At 37.4% G+C, this 15,038-nt stretch overlaps 1 protein-coding gene across 1 annotated transcript; it reads right to left on the bottom strand.

Moving 5' to 3' along the window:
• Positions 1 to 6,521: 6,521 nt before the first annotated feature.
• On the bottom strand, positions 6,522 to 8,743 carry LOC108621932 (lactosylceramide 4-alpha-galactosyltransferase-like). The gene is given in 6 exon segments (XM_026811108.1): positions 6,522 to 6,791; positions 7,200 to 7,414; positions 7,570 to 7,628; positions 7,630 to 7,939; positions 8,189 to 8,222; positions 8,687 to 8,743. Coding segments are annotated over 6 exon segments (945 nt in total).
• Positions 8,744 to 15,038: the final 6,295 nt, after the last annotated feature.

The following is a 15,038-nucleotide window of genomic DNA, read 5'->3' as shown; positions in this document are numbered from 1 at the left end:
ATCGCTGCACCCTCTATGCGGAATAAAATCAGAACGTGGGTCTTCTGTCTCGTGTTCGGTGCCGTCCGTAGCAACGTAATCCGAATGCATCGTCTTATATTATAATTATTATATCTTTATATTTGTTCAGTTTAACATTAAATAAATGTGTGTGTTGTGAGTCAAGCACCGTATGTCATTATTTTCCTATAACAAACAATAAGTTTTTTAATAGGCTCGCAAAATTTCTAAAATTTTGAACAGTGTTTTATTAATGTAATATCTATATAGTAACTGTTGAAATTTGAACGGTTTGTCATTGCTTTTATGTAAGAGTTCATACAGCCTTAAGTGAAATTATTTGAATGTAACAATAGTTTAAGAATATAATTGGCTGTTCGAGTAGAGTTGAATAGTTTAATCTAAAAAATTCTCTGCGAATTACTTTACCAGTTCTTTTACACCTATCCGCGAAAGTGCTTGTAGAACCACTTTCAACGTTCGCCTAAATCTCCGCAGACCAGAATTTAAGCTATCAAATTAACATACTGAGAGTATTACGCGATACTTATTACCCCGTTAAATTTTATTTTAAAGTGACGTTATACAGTTATGCAGCTACGCGAACAGTTATCTCCCTGCAGCATATTCTTTCCGACACTATATCCAATCTTTACTTGGGATATTTTGTACATTTTTTTCATCTTACTTTTCCTGTATATTCTCATGTACTGTTGCAAGTGTATAAACACTGACGTACGATATTCTGACACGAGCTTGACATTATTATATTTGAAAATATGGGATATCCATTTGTCTGTCTCAACGGACATCTTTAATGCCGCGTTTTCAACCATAGTTTAGAAAAAGTTCTCGCCGACTTGCCACGAAGAGAGGATAGAAAGGAGTAAGAGGCCGTGTCACGAAACCGAGAAGAAAATAGTTGGTTTTATCGCGAGGCGAGCGATAGAGGAAAAGGAGTTTCTCGACGGGCAATGAAGCCAAAATTTCTTCTCGCGTCGCGGCGGCTCGATTAACCCAGAGAGGAGGAACGGTTGATAATCACCGACGGGGAGGTAGCAGGTTGCACAGCAGCCCTCCGCGCTCTAAATGTATCAGAATGCGGTGTGTCGCAAGAAGCCACTGGGACGCTTATTGCGACGATTTGGCAAGATCCTCCTCGACAATATTAGCGTTGCTCCGTGTTATCCTAGCAGCTGAAACACATTCGGCCGGCTCTTTTCAGTACGTTAGAAACTTAATAATATAAAACGAACACTCGTACAACGACGAAGTTCGGGCCATCCCGCGACGGGTTGTCGGTCGTCGCTGAAGAAATAAAAGGAGACCACACTCGGTGCGCTTTCGAGATTGTATCTGGTGCCCCGAGCTCCGTAATTACTGTTTGTTCGCAGTAAGCAAGATACAGACTTTCAACTGTATCGTGCTTCATCGTCCTCGGAACCAATGCGCGATATCTATCTGTTAATATTGGCTGGGAATCGGATCGCGCTTCTGGGAAATTTACAGGGTCGTTAGTATGCGAATAGTGGACTGAGACATGAAATAGGTGGTTCCCTTTGTATATCGTGAATAATGCATTTTAAATAAATCTGGTACTTACCAGATATTTTAGTAGATGTATGTAAGAACAATTTTATATTAGTATTCAATGGAATGAATTCTGTATTGAGTGCATAAACACAGGCTGCTTTACTGCTACTGTGTAATAGTTCACGTGGTGTCCAAATGGAGTTTGCAATATAAAGTTAAAATATGAAATATACAGGGTGTCCTAGACCACCTGTACACAAAACTGAATTTTTTGAAAGTTTGAAAACCTATTCTCTACTAAATTTTCAAAAAACTAAATTTTCCAGATTTTAGAAGAGGTGTACGGGTGGTCTGAGATACCTTGTATATTCAATGTATTATGTTCTACATATGTATAATAAATGGAGTGTGAATGGAGGTTGTGAAGAATGCGCCGACAAGAAAGGAATATAATGGAGCATGGGGCTCTTTCTAGTTGTATTTTATTGTTTTATTAAGAGGCTATACTCCGTATCTACGGGATAAGATAGACTGTCTTTACCGAATTAGACAAAACCGTGGATCTAAATAAATAGGGTGCTCTGATCATCATTATTCAATAGACTATACCGATATTTAATAAAAGGAATTTTACAAAGTAAAACAAGAATCGTAGTTATTATACCTTGGAATACATTGGAATATATCTACTTTTATGATAAAATAGGTACCGAAGGGAGGTTCCGATAAACCGAAAATCCTTTATTAAAGATAATAATACAAAAGATAAATAATACAAAAAGGAAGAAAAAATATGATATGCCCCTTCTTGCAGCCTTCACTCTCGACGCGTCATCATTACTTTTCTTTCTTACTGCTGTTCACACTTCAATTATAATAGAGTTCAGTGATTTAATGAAGTATTGGAAGGAGATAGAAAATATAAGATAGAACGCAGAGCAAATTTCAATTCCCCTGCTACTCAGTCTGCTGTTTTGCGATCTGTTCGCTATACGCATACCTTTAGAAAATTCAAAGAACATTTGTAACATCCGTGAAAATCCTCTTCCACGTTAGCGGCGCGGCGCGGATCAAGAGATCCGAGCATCCGACTGGTGAATGAGCAATATAAATGTACGGCAGCCGGCTGAATGGAACCGAGGATGTGCAGCCTGTTTCTTCCGGCACAGCCGTTGTGACCGTTTTTCTTACTTTACCTCGTTTAGGCGGCGCGCTAACGAAAATTTAAAACCGTTATCAGAGGAAATGCCCCGCGACTCATGAAAGTGGGAACTACTCGCTTAAGTGCGGTTCCACCATGACAAATTCGTGATTTGCAACTCCATCCACTCGGCCGTTTGTCGGTGCTGTACTTGAATATTTACCGGTTGACGAATAGGGTGTATTACTTAAAATTACTTCCCGGTTTACGTCCCTTTTAAAGCTTTCACTATGTTTTCGTCGTCATTTTTCAAAATGGAGCGCTTCTAATACTGTTTAAACTTTAATTACGAATAATCCTACATGTAATAAACTTGTGTATTGAAATTTTCATTATAATTGCAAGAATACTTTTATTCTTTTATATGTTATTGCACACATTATGCAATTATGAAATTACTTGAGATTTTAGAGATAATCCCAGGTAACTAAAATTCAAACCTGACACGATATTTCCGTTTCATAAACTTTTATATTCCTCGCATTAACAGTTCTTGAACATGTTTAGCGTCCGAATTTCGTCGAGGCAAAAATATTTCCGCGTAATATCCTGGCGTCGGAAAGAGAGAAACGGTCGAATGGCCGAAAAGCAACGTCAACATTAATACAACGGGTTGGACTCGATGCAATATGTATTTTTGATACATAAATCATAAGCACGGTATTAAAACTCGCGAGGGTGGACACGCTGGGAGGCAGATACGACTGCACAACTACGCGAACGAATTTCGCCTGTACCATCGCGGCGGCATTTCCAAATCCATCGAGGAAAGATTGAATCCTAATGTAGTATGAAAAGCACCTACGGGCCAACGCAACGTAACGGACAGGCTAGACGATATTTTCGATCCAGTGACCTTGCGCACAATGTTCCACCTATCGATTCTTAATATCCGCTTCGCCATCAGCTTTATCTGGAAATACCGGAAAATACGATATCAGGGACGCGGATTGAAAGTTGGTGATTCTTATTACGTTGCAATCATTAGACAAAATACTGCACTGTGATTTCTGTTTATTCGAAATTATGAACACGAGATAGATTAGGCTGAAATTCATGGTGAACCACAAAAAATAATATAAATTATTTATCTAATTTTAATCTAAAATTATTAATTATTAATCTAAAAAAAAATTTCATCATCTTGCAACTTTGTAACTATTAGTAAAAATGCTGCATTGTAATGCCTATCCCTTCGCAATTGTGAATACATTTAATGTCCATCGAAATTAACACATTCAATAGTATTTCTGATTTGCTCAGTTTAATGAAATTCATGGTGAATCACAAATAATGTTATATCTTACGTCAGCATTATGTAACCTCCATTTGTTAAACAAAGTCAAATATCGTTCCCAACACTCGTGTGTCTACCATGAAACTACCTACGTAATGTTTTACCCAACTCGTCAGAATAGACAGAAGAGCTAACTCATCGAATCATCATTTCAAGATCAGTACAAAGAGAAGCGGTTGCCGTTGGAATGTACACAAGGACAGGAAACCCCGCGTTAAGTCAAAGATTTATGATTCCGTGATTGATGTATCGATGTATGATCGCGGAGATTCTGGCAAAGCTCTCCGGCAACCATGATGTGCAAATAATCCCTGCGAACCCCGACGTTCCGTCTTTGGCTGTCTGTCTCCCCCTCGTATTCCACTTGGACGAAACCGAACCTGTTTTGGTTGGTTTCGTGGCTCCCGTCGTGCGTGACGAGCCCGCAGACGAGATTCCGTTTCTATCTCGTTTCCTCCCGTCATTCTTTATGCTCGGCTGTCACGAATATGACGCGAATCCGACCCCGGGAATGTAAACTGACGACTACACGTACCCCTTCACGGGAACTTAAAATATAAGTAGTTGTAAATCGACTGCAGACTTTAATAAGACTTTTTTATCAGCAATTTGAAAAATGTAAATTAAAAAGTTTGCCTAAGCATTATGATATACATTTTCCTGTTAACATGGTATCTATGTGGCTTTTTTACGTAGCTAAATTTGTTACAAATACGTGAAATTGTAAAACATTATTAGTATCAGTCGTCTAACAAATTTTGATTCAGATAAAGATAATTGTACTGTACGAAAAAAAATTATTCTAAACAGAATTGTCTTTCTTATGAAAAGGTAAAAAAGTAGGCAAGTTTGTGATGATTAGATCCTAAACTTAAAATAATTTTATATCTGTTTTACTTCTCCATTTGTAGTTCGAATTTAAATTGAAATAGTTATTATATTGTTGTGAAACTAAGGTCCGGGAAGTAGTAAAATCGCAGGAAAAGTTGTCTTTCCTTTACGAGCTGATTATACAAAATTATTTATTTATAAATGGAAAACTTGTAGCCCAATGTAAAATAGAACAAAAGTACAGAAATTTTATCTACCAGTGTTATTAATGGATTAAAAATGTAAGAAAGCTGTTATTTGTACACAATCATTAAACATTTTAATTTAGACAAGGATCATTGTGTATGCAATTAATTTGCTTTCTTATTATCGCTAAGAATAAAATATTACACGGAATAACTATAAAATTAATTGCATAGAGAACGTATAATTGGTAGGATCGCCATGAGAATTTTCAGTTCCGCAGGGCGATTGCGAATTCCATGCATGGCTCGCGGTTCCTAAAATATCCGTCGTGTATTCGCGTAATATTCGCGTAATATTATTTGTAATGAAATTTAATTAACTTCACCGCTGCGAGGACCATTAACGTCACGAGGGCCCCACATAATATACGCCGGTAAATTACGTTTGATGTAGCGCCGCGCGAAGCTCGTTTCTGCCTACCGTAATATCCGAGAATTGGACACGGCCGCCATCGACGATTAGCCCGACCTGCGCCTCGTTAGACCCGCTAGCGGTCCTCGTGTCGTGTCTCATATTTTTCCGGAACTTTCCCAGCTTTTTCCCGGTTCCCAATTCCCACCGAGAGGAGGGACCAGCCGCGTACGAATCGATTTCACACGTTATCCAATGAGCTAGGATCGAAAACCTGTCCGAGTATCGCGTACTGTGTATTTCCCATAGCTGTCATTGCCGAGTTAAATTAATTCATTAAAACTTGCGAATGTTAACGAAACGAATAACAAAAAAAGAGGGGAACAGTTCTGTTTCGATGTTTACATCGCAGTGCCCTGAGAGACCTAAAAATGAAAACATGGTAAATATAATTGGAAAATCCCAAATGCTTTAATGTATATGCGTACAGCTTTAAGTGAGGAGTGCTGCGCTTATCCTCTACCAAACAATCAGATAAACGTTACAAATTAATATCGTTATATAAAAAACCGTACGATAAAAGCTATAGGAAATCATACAGTGTATAATGAATCATATAGAAGAAATCAAACGATGAATCAGTATCAATAAAACATAAACGTTCTTCAAAATAAACTAATTTTTCATATTTGAATTTAGAGCCGAGAAAGTATGGAAGGTTGTTATCCATTACATTTCATATGTTATATTATGTATGTATTTATACATAATTATCTGTAGGCATAGCTTGAACGTGAACTAAAAACACACATACACACACAATTCTTTGTCACGGTCATTTCCGTTTGCGAATATTATTGTGCACGTATCGTACGTACAAATAGAGCCATAGAGTATTCACACAAGTTATTGTATACACATAAGAAAAGTTTAAAAAATCTAGTTCAAAGTGTAACGTTGCATTGTTATCACAAAAAAGAGTTTCACGTGCGATGTAATTCAAAAGATAATAAATAACCAATGAACATCAACTAACGTGTTAGCAGTCAAGGATGTCCTCAATTAAAATACTTTTCCACAATTGTTGAAGATTTTCGGACGATGTTTCCTTGCGACGATCGCGTATGGAACGTCGCTGACCACGCGAACTTCTTCGTACCTACTGAGCTTGTTCCACACGTGAATAGCCCGTGCTTTCTTCACCAACTCCATCGTCGAGTTCTTGTCTTGGCTCTCAAAGTACATCTTCCACTTCTCGTAATGAATTGGATAAAAGACCGACGGGGAAAAAACTTTAAAACCATGACACCGCACAGTGGTCATCTTTCGAATCTGAGGATAGTATGAATCGTTCTTTGCATGTACACATTGCTGCCATTTCTTTCCAATAACAACATCAAGGACGATTTAAAAAATGAGATCTTGCTATTGATTCAAGCATAATGCTTGATGATTAGTTGACTCAATCTTTCTACATGTCATATCAATAATATGTAGCATTTCATATTCAACGAATTTTGTCTTTATTATCTGAGAAATAAATCGAATGACGTAAACCCATATTTTCAGCCAATTTAATGAGTAACACTGAGATTCTATTTTATTTCGGTGTTATCGGAGTCTACAGTAAGTAAGTAAATTCAGTTGCGAAAAATGGAGTCATTATTATTGAAAGTTAAACGAATTTTACCAAGTGCAACTTATTTATTCTACACATTATTATTTCCTTATTTGACTTACATATTTCGTGGAACAAAGATTTTGTAACTCTCTCGTAATTACTCCAGGGCCATTATTACCCCAGATATCGCCACGGAAATTCGTCTTTATATCCTGAATACAGCTATCGGCCATACGTCGACCCAGCTCCGAGCCGTCAAACCCCACAGCACCGGCAGCCATAGTTTTCCAGTCTTCGGCGCCGGCAAAATTTGTTAATTTTTCTAAACAATTGAAATCAAGTATTTTCGTATTATGAAAACAATAGATTCTTGAACATTATCGCTTAACAAGATTTTAAACAAAACCTACTAAGGTCATCTTCAATTCACAATCAAATATTGAACATGATACCGTCTCTAATAGGAAAGCCGTGATTGCGCTTATGTCGTGATACCGACATCTAGGTCCAAGTATATTCCTCCATATTTCCATAGCGTTAGGTACCTGCGACGTAGGCCATTGACTCTCCTTCAACGCGCCTCTTTTGTACCACTTTTCCAGCGGCGTGTTTTCCATGTATTTGTCTAAATAGACGAGTCTGATTCGAACATTTGGATAACTTTCCAGCTGATCAAAGAACTTCGTCGATTGATTCGGAACTTTCGAACGGGAGACGAGCAGCAGGTACACGGTCATATTTGGATTCCTTCTAGCGGCAGACTCGACTGCACAGCCTTGACGACTTTTCAGCGCTAAATCTCTTTTCGTAATACCCGATGTGTCGATAAAGAAAATGTTCTTGTCCGTAAGAGGCTTATCTGTCAATAATCAGAATTTACGCGTGTTATGTTCCAATATCGTACAAATACTGTATATAGTTAACTATAGTACAGTTGCATAATATCTTTGCATTATGCGTCTGACTACATTCTGTATCATGTTATACCATGAATGCGCGTTTCAAAGTGATATAAAGCAATAGGAAGAAATTTTCTTAATCACACGTAATGTGACACGTTTATATGCGATGCCTAATCAGTTTGATAGAGCTAATTAGATGTGCATACCTATTTCCGGTTGGAAGTCCAGAAGACTACTTGTCTTGTTGTTAGCATTGTTGGTTGTCACAAAAAATGGTATACGTTAAATGTAACGCTTCAGCCCGTATTAATAATTTTTTAAAGTCGATGTATTTCAGTTCTTATTAACACGCGTAGAGTCCGTGAAACTTACACTGACAAGAGTCAAATCAATTGGAGATTAAGATTCAAATTAAATGTATTTGTCGTGAAGGAAATTAGATTTAGTTTCATATCGACACCTCACATTGAGTCCTCTTTTTTTATTTGGAGATCCGTTCCTGGTCTCTAACCGAAATCCAACTCAAGTAAATCGGTTTCACACTAATTATGAATATAGATGAACGTAATAAAACGTTAGTTAGAAAGTTTGTACTATAACCATCGGTATTGGAAGATATTCAATATGCCACTTCTAAATTCTTTTATGATCCTGACTATTATTCTTAATTAGTAATTAGATAGGATATAATTCGACGTGCGTACCTGATTCCGCATCGAAATCTGGGAGATCATCCATGGTGGCGATCTTGTCACTGACATGCACTAATAATGACTCCTGTTGAAGGAAATTGCTGAAATTGTTGAATACCATCACGATACAGAGTATGATGATACAAAGAGAGCTAAACAATAAGAGTTTCTTCAGTCTCCTCCTACACGCACTTTCTTGTAAAACACGTTGTCAGGATAGATGCAACATGTAGTAGCATGAATGATCTTTTAAGCCGCAATGAGAAAATGTTCGCGCCAAATCGATAGATCTAAAATTATCCGATTTGATACTGTTAATGCCTTGATAAGTATTATCGGATATGATATATGTATATATCCTTGGTACGGATGTGTTGGAGCCGATGGAGATTTAGAGAAAATACGTCTATGATGCCTAGCGCATTTGATGCGTCAGATTTGGGCAAAAGACTTGTGATATATTGTAACGCTACGATTATTAACAGTCGCGGATACTATGTGCTTAACTTTCCTTAAGGATCAAAGACTGTGCCGCGGTCAACGGTCATGGTGCCGTGTGCATGTACCGACTTGACATTTTGATAAGAATCTGGCCACGGAGTGGAGAAGTTGTTGTTCACAAACACCTCCAGAATCACCCGTTTCTGGCTCTAACACTTTTTCTGGGACACCCTGTATATTTAGCAATTACTATGGTAAAGAGCTAATTATACAACAACATTCAAGATCGAATACACATGATTATGATTAGCCTTATCTACTTATTATCGTAAGAAAAATATAAAGAAGGTATATATATGATATATATTGGTATCCAGCAATTAGTTACTTTAAAGTAAGGAGTGGAATTTCTAATAGTAAATAGACATTAAGGAAAACTCATTCACATCAGCAGCATTAGCAGCAACGAACCGTTCCTTTTTTTTCCTTTTTTAGTACATTATTTTTGAACGCGGCCGGGTTACCGACCGCGAAAAAGAAATCTTTATTTTTATAATTCTAATTGGAATTAAATCGTGTCGTTTATTTCTGCGTACCCAGCTCCTCCTTGCACTCCGGACTCCCGTTAAGCTATGTCTTAACAACTTACGAAACTGAAATAAAATGTCTGCAAGAAGGATTATTGATTTAAGACAGACTATAAGACTTTAGTAAAAGTGACATTTATTGTCTTGTAAAACAAGATTGCAATAAGCAAAAACTCTGAATATGAGATTCCTTTTATGTGTAGTAACAAAATTGTATCGTGATCTACAACCCGATTACAATATAAGTACATACATATGTATACCATCTACCTCAGGCCTGTTCATGTCTCCCACTTCTGGGTACGTTCACGAAGAACTAGGAACCAATAGTGGGCGATCGACTTGCCCAGATCCGACTTACTGTATTTTAAAATGTGTATCAAAGCGCATATGATTTTATTTATTGTGTACAGAGGTGTGCGTGATTTATTATACTTTATAAAGTGTGTTAATTAGACTCGTGCGTGTTTCATTTTAGACAATGCGAGGTTGGGATTGCTCAGGCGTGAAGTTGATGGAACGATTAAATCCGGATTTGTAAGGTAAGTGATTGGGAAACTCAGCGAAGTAACCGACGGAATAATCAAGACTCGTGCGATTCGTACGTCGATTTCCGATCGCTTTCGACCGCTGCCACAGACATTCGCCCCGTCAGCGTATAACTTGTGAAGTGTTGATTGAAAACAAGCGGTTTACACCCGCGGAACGCGGAGTCTGGCTACCTCCTGTCTGCTAACCAGCCAATTTCATTTCAGCTCGCGAACTGACGCAGGTCCTTGTTTGTGTTTTAGATTGTTTGATGGGTACACTTTGAAATTTCTAACCAGTAGATGATTAACCTTGTTGAATTTTTATTGCTTTAGTTTGGCATACTAATCGTGGAAAAGATGATTAAAGTTTTATTGTGATGAGAAATCATACCTTCTTACATACGTGCTTGACAGAAATTGAATGTGAACGGTAGTCAGGGAGTAAATTCACAGTAAATATCAATATTTTTATTAAACATTGGTTTTATTAAACACAGGTTCCAAATTTAACAGTAAAGGAACTTATGAACTAAAAGAAGAAGTTAATGAAACCATACAATTAATATACAGTTTTTTATCTCAACAATTTTCCTTCTCTAATTTCTGTAAAGATTAAATTCCTAATCAAAATTTCAATTTGATTATTAAATCTGAGATTCCTCGAGAAAAGTTTTTCCTTTCTATAATGACAAGTATACTATAAAATAATCAGTACTAGTTAGATGAGTTAGGCTAGATAAGCCACTCTAAATCGACGAATAGTTTACCCGGGCGATAATTTAGTTTAGTTCACTGATTATGGTTATGTCAACGATACTCATCGTTCGAACGCAATCGCCTCGCTTGATGTGTTCGGAAGTTTCCTCTCGAGCGTCGAAAACGTTATTTAATTAACAGTCTCGATGAGACAATGCATATAACGCTCCCCACTTGAGAAACGTGGCGTCGGAAATGGTTGGTGGCAATTGTTACGAAACGGGTCAGCAATTTTATGAAAATGTTTAAAAGAGTGGCTATACAGAGTACTCGATAGGCGCTTAATTTATTTGCGGCTGAAATTCGACGAGTTAATTTTATTGAGTCCACTCTTGTGAAACATTGATGTTCAGATTGAAAGAGACTGCATCAAATTTATTTCCACAATTTCTTTTCATATCATCACGTTTTTCCATTCAAAAATAATTTTACTCAATTTGTGTATTCAACGTACGAATACACTTTGATATGATAGTAAACATGCAATTTTCTGTAACTCTTTTTAAATAGCTAATTCCATTATGGAAATCAATTACTTGTTTCATTTCGTTATTATCGTGAAGTGATAAAGCAAAATCTGTGTGTATCAAATAAACACGTACATTAAGTGATTCTATTTGTATTTCTACTTTTCAAATATCTTTTCAAATATCTTTTTATAACTTACCAGATTGCAGTGGATGTTAATTTCATTCGTAAAAACATTCTTCTTTCCATCTTCCACACTGCATACAGAAGGTGTACATCTTAAATTATGTTCTTTGAAAGTTGAATCCGTCGACAAACTTCTTCAATTATTTCATTGCCCTCTTCTTAAATTGCACCGAGTCCCCAGCGATTGTTTTAAGGTGTCGCGAAACATTTTCATCCTCCTTACAAATTACCTCCAACTTGTACTTAAAAAGTCTCTTTTAAATACGCAATTGAAACATTTGCAGTGTTTCCTTTACTTGTTTAGATATTTATAAGATACAAAGAAGTTTCTACGCTATTGGATATCAAGAAGAGCTTTTCCGAACTCATAATAAAACCGTTTACTTTTCTCCTAAGTATTCTAATTCTCGTTTCAATTATTCTATATAAATAAACGTCTGGCGCGAAATCATACGTGAATAATGAATCGCGCGAACACGCGAGTGTTCAAAGCTCGGACGTAACGCGAGTTATTAGAGGCCATAACACGCGCGGTTACAAGCACGAAAGCCAGGAGAGAATTGGGGATAGAAAAAACGAGCATTTCCTTTGCAACGCGACGTATACATCACGGCGGGCTACGTGGTCTCGTTTAAGTGCGGCCGCTACTGAATAATGAACATCGCAAAACGCTCCAAATTCCGGTACCGAGGCGTACACTATTTCCGCTGTGGGAGCAACAATTTCGTGCGGTTTTATATCTCTACGAGAGCGTCGCGTATACCGCTTTCCATGCTATACGTTTTTCAACGCGTTCCATCCTAAACTCAGAGCTGCAACGTATGTTTGCTCATAAGTCTTAGGACATGTAATATCTACAGGGTCTATAGAAAAATCAGAACCAAATTTTTACCATGTTTTAATGAGGTTCACGTAATCTTATATCTGAAAATGCTTTGTTGAAAAGTCGTGAACGTTCAAAGATTTGTAGAAAACTTGTTATTGAGAGAATAAACTCCACTAGCGGCGCGATAAGATAATGTTATTTACAAAATTGACCAGAAATATGGGTTTAGGGGGATCGACTTTTTGTTCATATATAGGAAAATTTTTGAGTCGTTAAGTCCCCCTTTTTAAAATGGGGAAACTTAAATCTAGACTGCTCTAGTACTCGTTTTATGTAAAATAGTTCTTAAGTTGTATAAAAATACATGAATTCGAGAATTATGTATCGTCAATGTTTCATCATTTTCATGACGCTTATATTTTCAAGTATCAATAGAACTATGACCAGATCAGGCTAGATTTAACTGTCGTCTTTTCAAACACGTACCTGGTGACTTGAAAATCATCTTATCGGTGTACCTGTAGCAGTGATTCTCCACCTCTGTGCCGCGACACTCTGCCAAACCCCTCCCGAAATGAAAATTATTTATTTGTTTTACATTTCTTTATCAACTGACGTTACATTCATTTCAAATATTTATTTGGCGAATTCGGATTTTCGGCTTTGACCAACATAAAAACGAAAAGAAGATCTAGACTTGTAAATCTGGGTCACGAAATGAGAGTAGCATTATCATTTTTATGCCAAAATATAAATAAAGTTATCAAAAACCATCGAGCTCAAATTTTGCATTAAATATAATTTGTAATTTATCATTGAATAAATATTTTGTTTACTTTGTAATGCAATTTTCATTTTATTTTTCATTGAAAATTATTATCCTATGCTAATTTTACAAAATACATATATTATAAGTACAACCACAATTACAAACATTAACAAACCAAATAAAACTCCTCTAATTTACCATATTGTTAGTGTACCGCCAAATTTTTAAATTATTAAAAGTGTACCGTGACGAAAAAAAGGTTGAAGAAAGTGAAGGAAAGAAGAGTCGATTCCCATAAACCTGTATTTTGCATGTTTTTGTTACTATTATCTATAAAATAGAGCAAAAAATGTGAAAAGTCTACTGGAAACTGTTAGGAAAGTCACGTGATTATCCTAGCCTCTTAAAAGCCTTTGAAGCCTCGTTTGACAGATTCAGGCACAGATACCTAATCCTCATTAATAATTCTTACAATTACTAATTTCGAATGCCTCTCAGGTTTTTACAATAATGAAACGAAAAATAAGAACATGTTAAATCGTTCATGTTCATATAACCACTGCGGATTAACATTCGTGATTCTTTATACTGTTGCTCCAACTATTATACTTGATTCTTGATAACGACTTCCATGAAAGTACTAATTACACAGATTTTCTTTACTACTTCGCTTATCCGCAACTCGCTGTTCCGGATTTCGCGATAAGACACGTTTCGGTTCGGTATTGCATTACCGGTGGACCTAATTACACACCTACGTACGTGATTACGCGGTTGTTAAACATGCATTAAGTTGAATGTTTCGTCAGCAAACACTGTATTATACATACGTATATATTTTGATACGGAGATCGTGCAGCAATTCTGTTTGCCCGGGATAATCGTTAGCTCGGAGCCCTGTCTGAAGAACTCGCGAGTTTTGACGAGTGTCTGAAACAGACTTCCAGAAACTTGAGATACGCCGCCAAATCGTAGAAAAGTTTATTGATTTACACTGCGGGACTTTAGTTTGCTGCTTAAAATCGAATGGTCTTTTTTAAGATTGGATATTCGATTTCTGCATCTTCGAGAAATTCAAAGTGTAACGACCACGAAACTTAACGGACACCTGTTAACCAAGATCTGTCGAAAACCGCGGGGACCGCCGGCCTAATGACACGGATTGTTTATTAACAGCGTCGTTAGCACGCGTAGTTATATAAGGAGCGGTCAGACCGGCGAATTCTCGCATTCTTTACTGTACTCGGTTGGAAGAGAACAAGGTAAGCCAACTGTCGCCCAACTGAGAGGGAGAGTACGAAGCCTAGCTCTCGGACGCCCGATACAGCCAGGAAAGTACGGGGACTACCCTGGGTCGTTCCTTGGAGGAGAGTACGGCTGGAAATTCCGCCGGACGCCAAACCAGGAACAGAGTACAGGGGACGTCACCCGGACGCCTGAGAATGTATAGGTTAAGCGTTTGGGAGAGAACGGTCGGACTATCCACCGGTCGCCCAGTAGATATAGAAATACCTCATGGAGAGGAGAGAACGGTTGGAATAACCACCGGTCGCCCTCCAGGTGTAGTTAGCGTTAGAGAAGAGTACGGAGGTTCAACCTGGGTCATTCTACGTAGGAAAGAACGGCTGGAGTATCCGCCGGTCGCCTCGAGAATAGAGTACAGGAACCCTCCGGACGTCTCTAACTATATTTATCCGAAATCATGATGATTTTGTAAACGTTCCCATGTGCCGTAAGAATGTGAAAATGAATAAATTATTATTTGTGTTTTCCCAGAACCTTGATTCCTTTGAATCCCGAA

Source organism: Ceratina calcarata, unplaced genomic scaffold (assembly GCF_001652005.2).
Source record: "Ceratina calcarata isolate Rehan_Ccalc_2016 unplaced genomic scaffold, ASM165200v1 scaffold189, whole genome shotgun sequence".
NCBI classification, from domain to species: Eukaryota; Metazoa; Arthropoda; class Insecta; order Hymenoptera; family Apidae; genus Ceratina; species Ceratina calcarata.
This window is presented reverse-complemented; position numbering and strand designations above follow the sequence as displayed.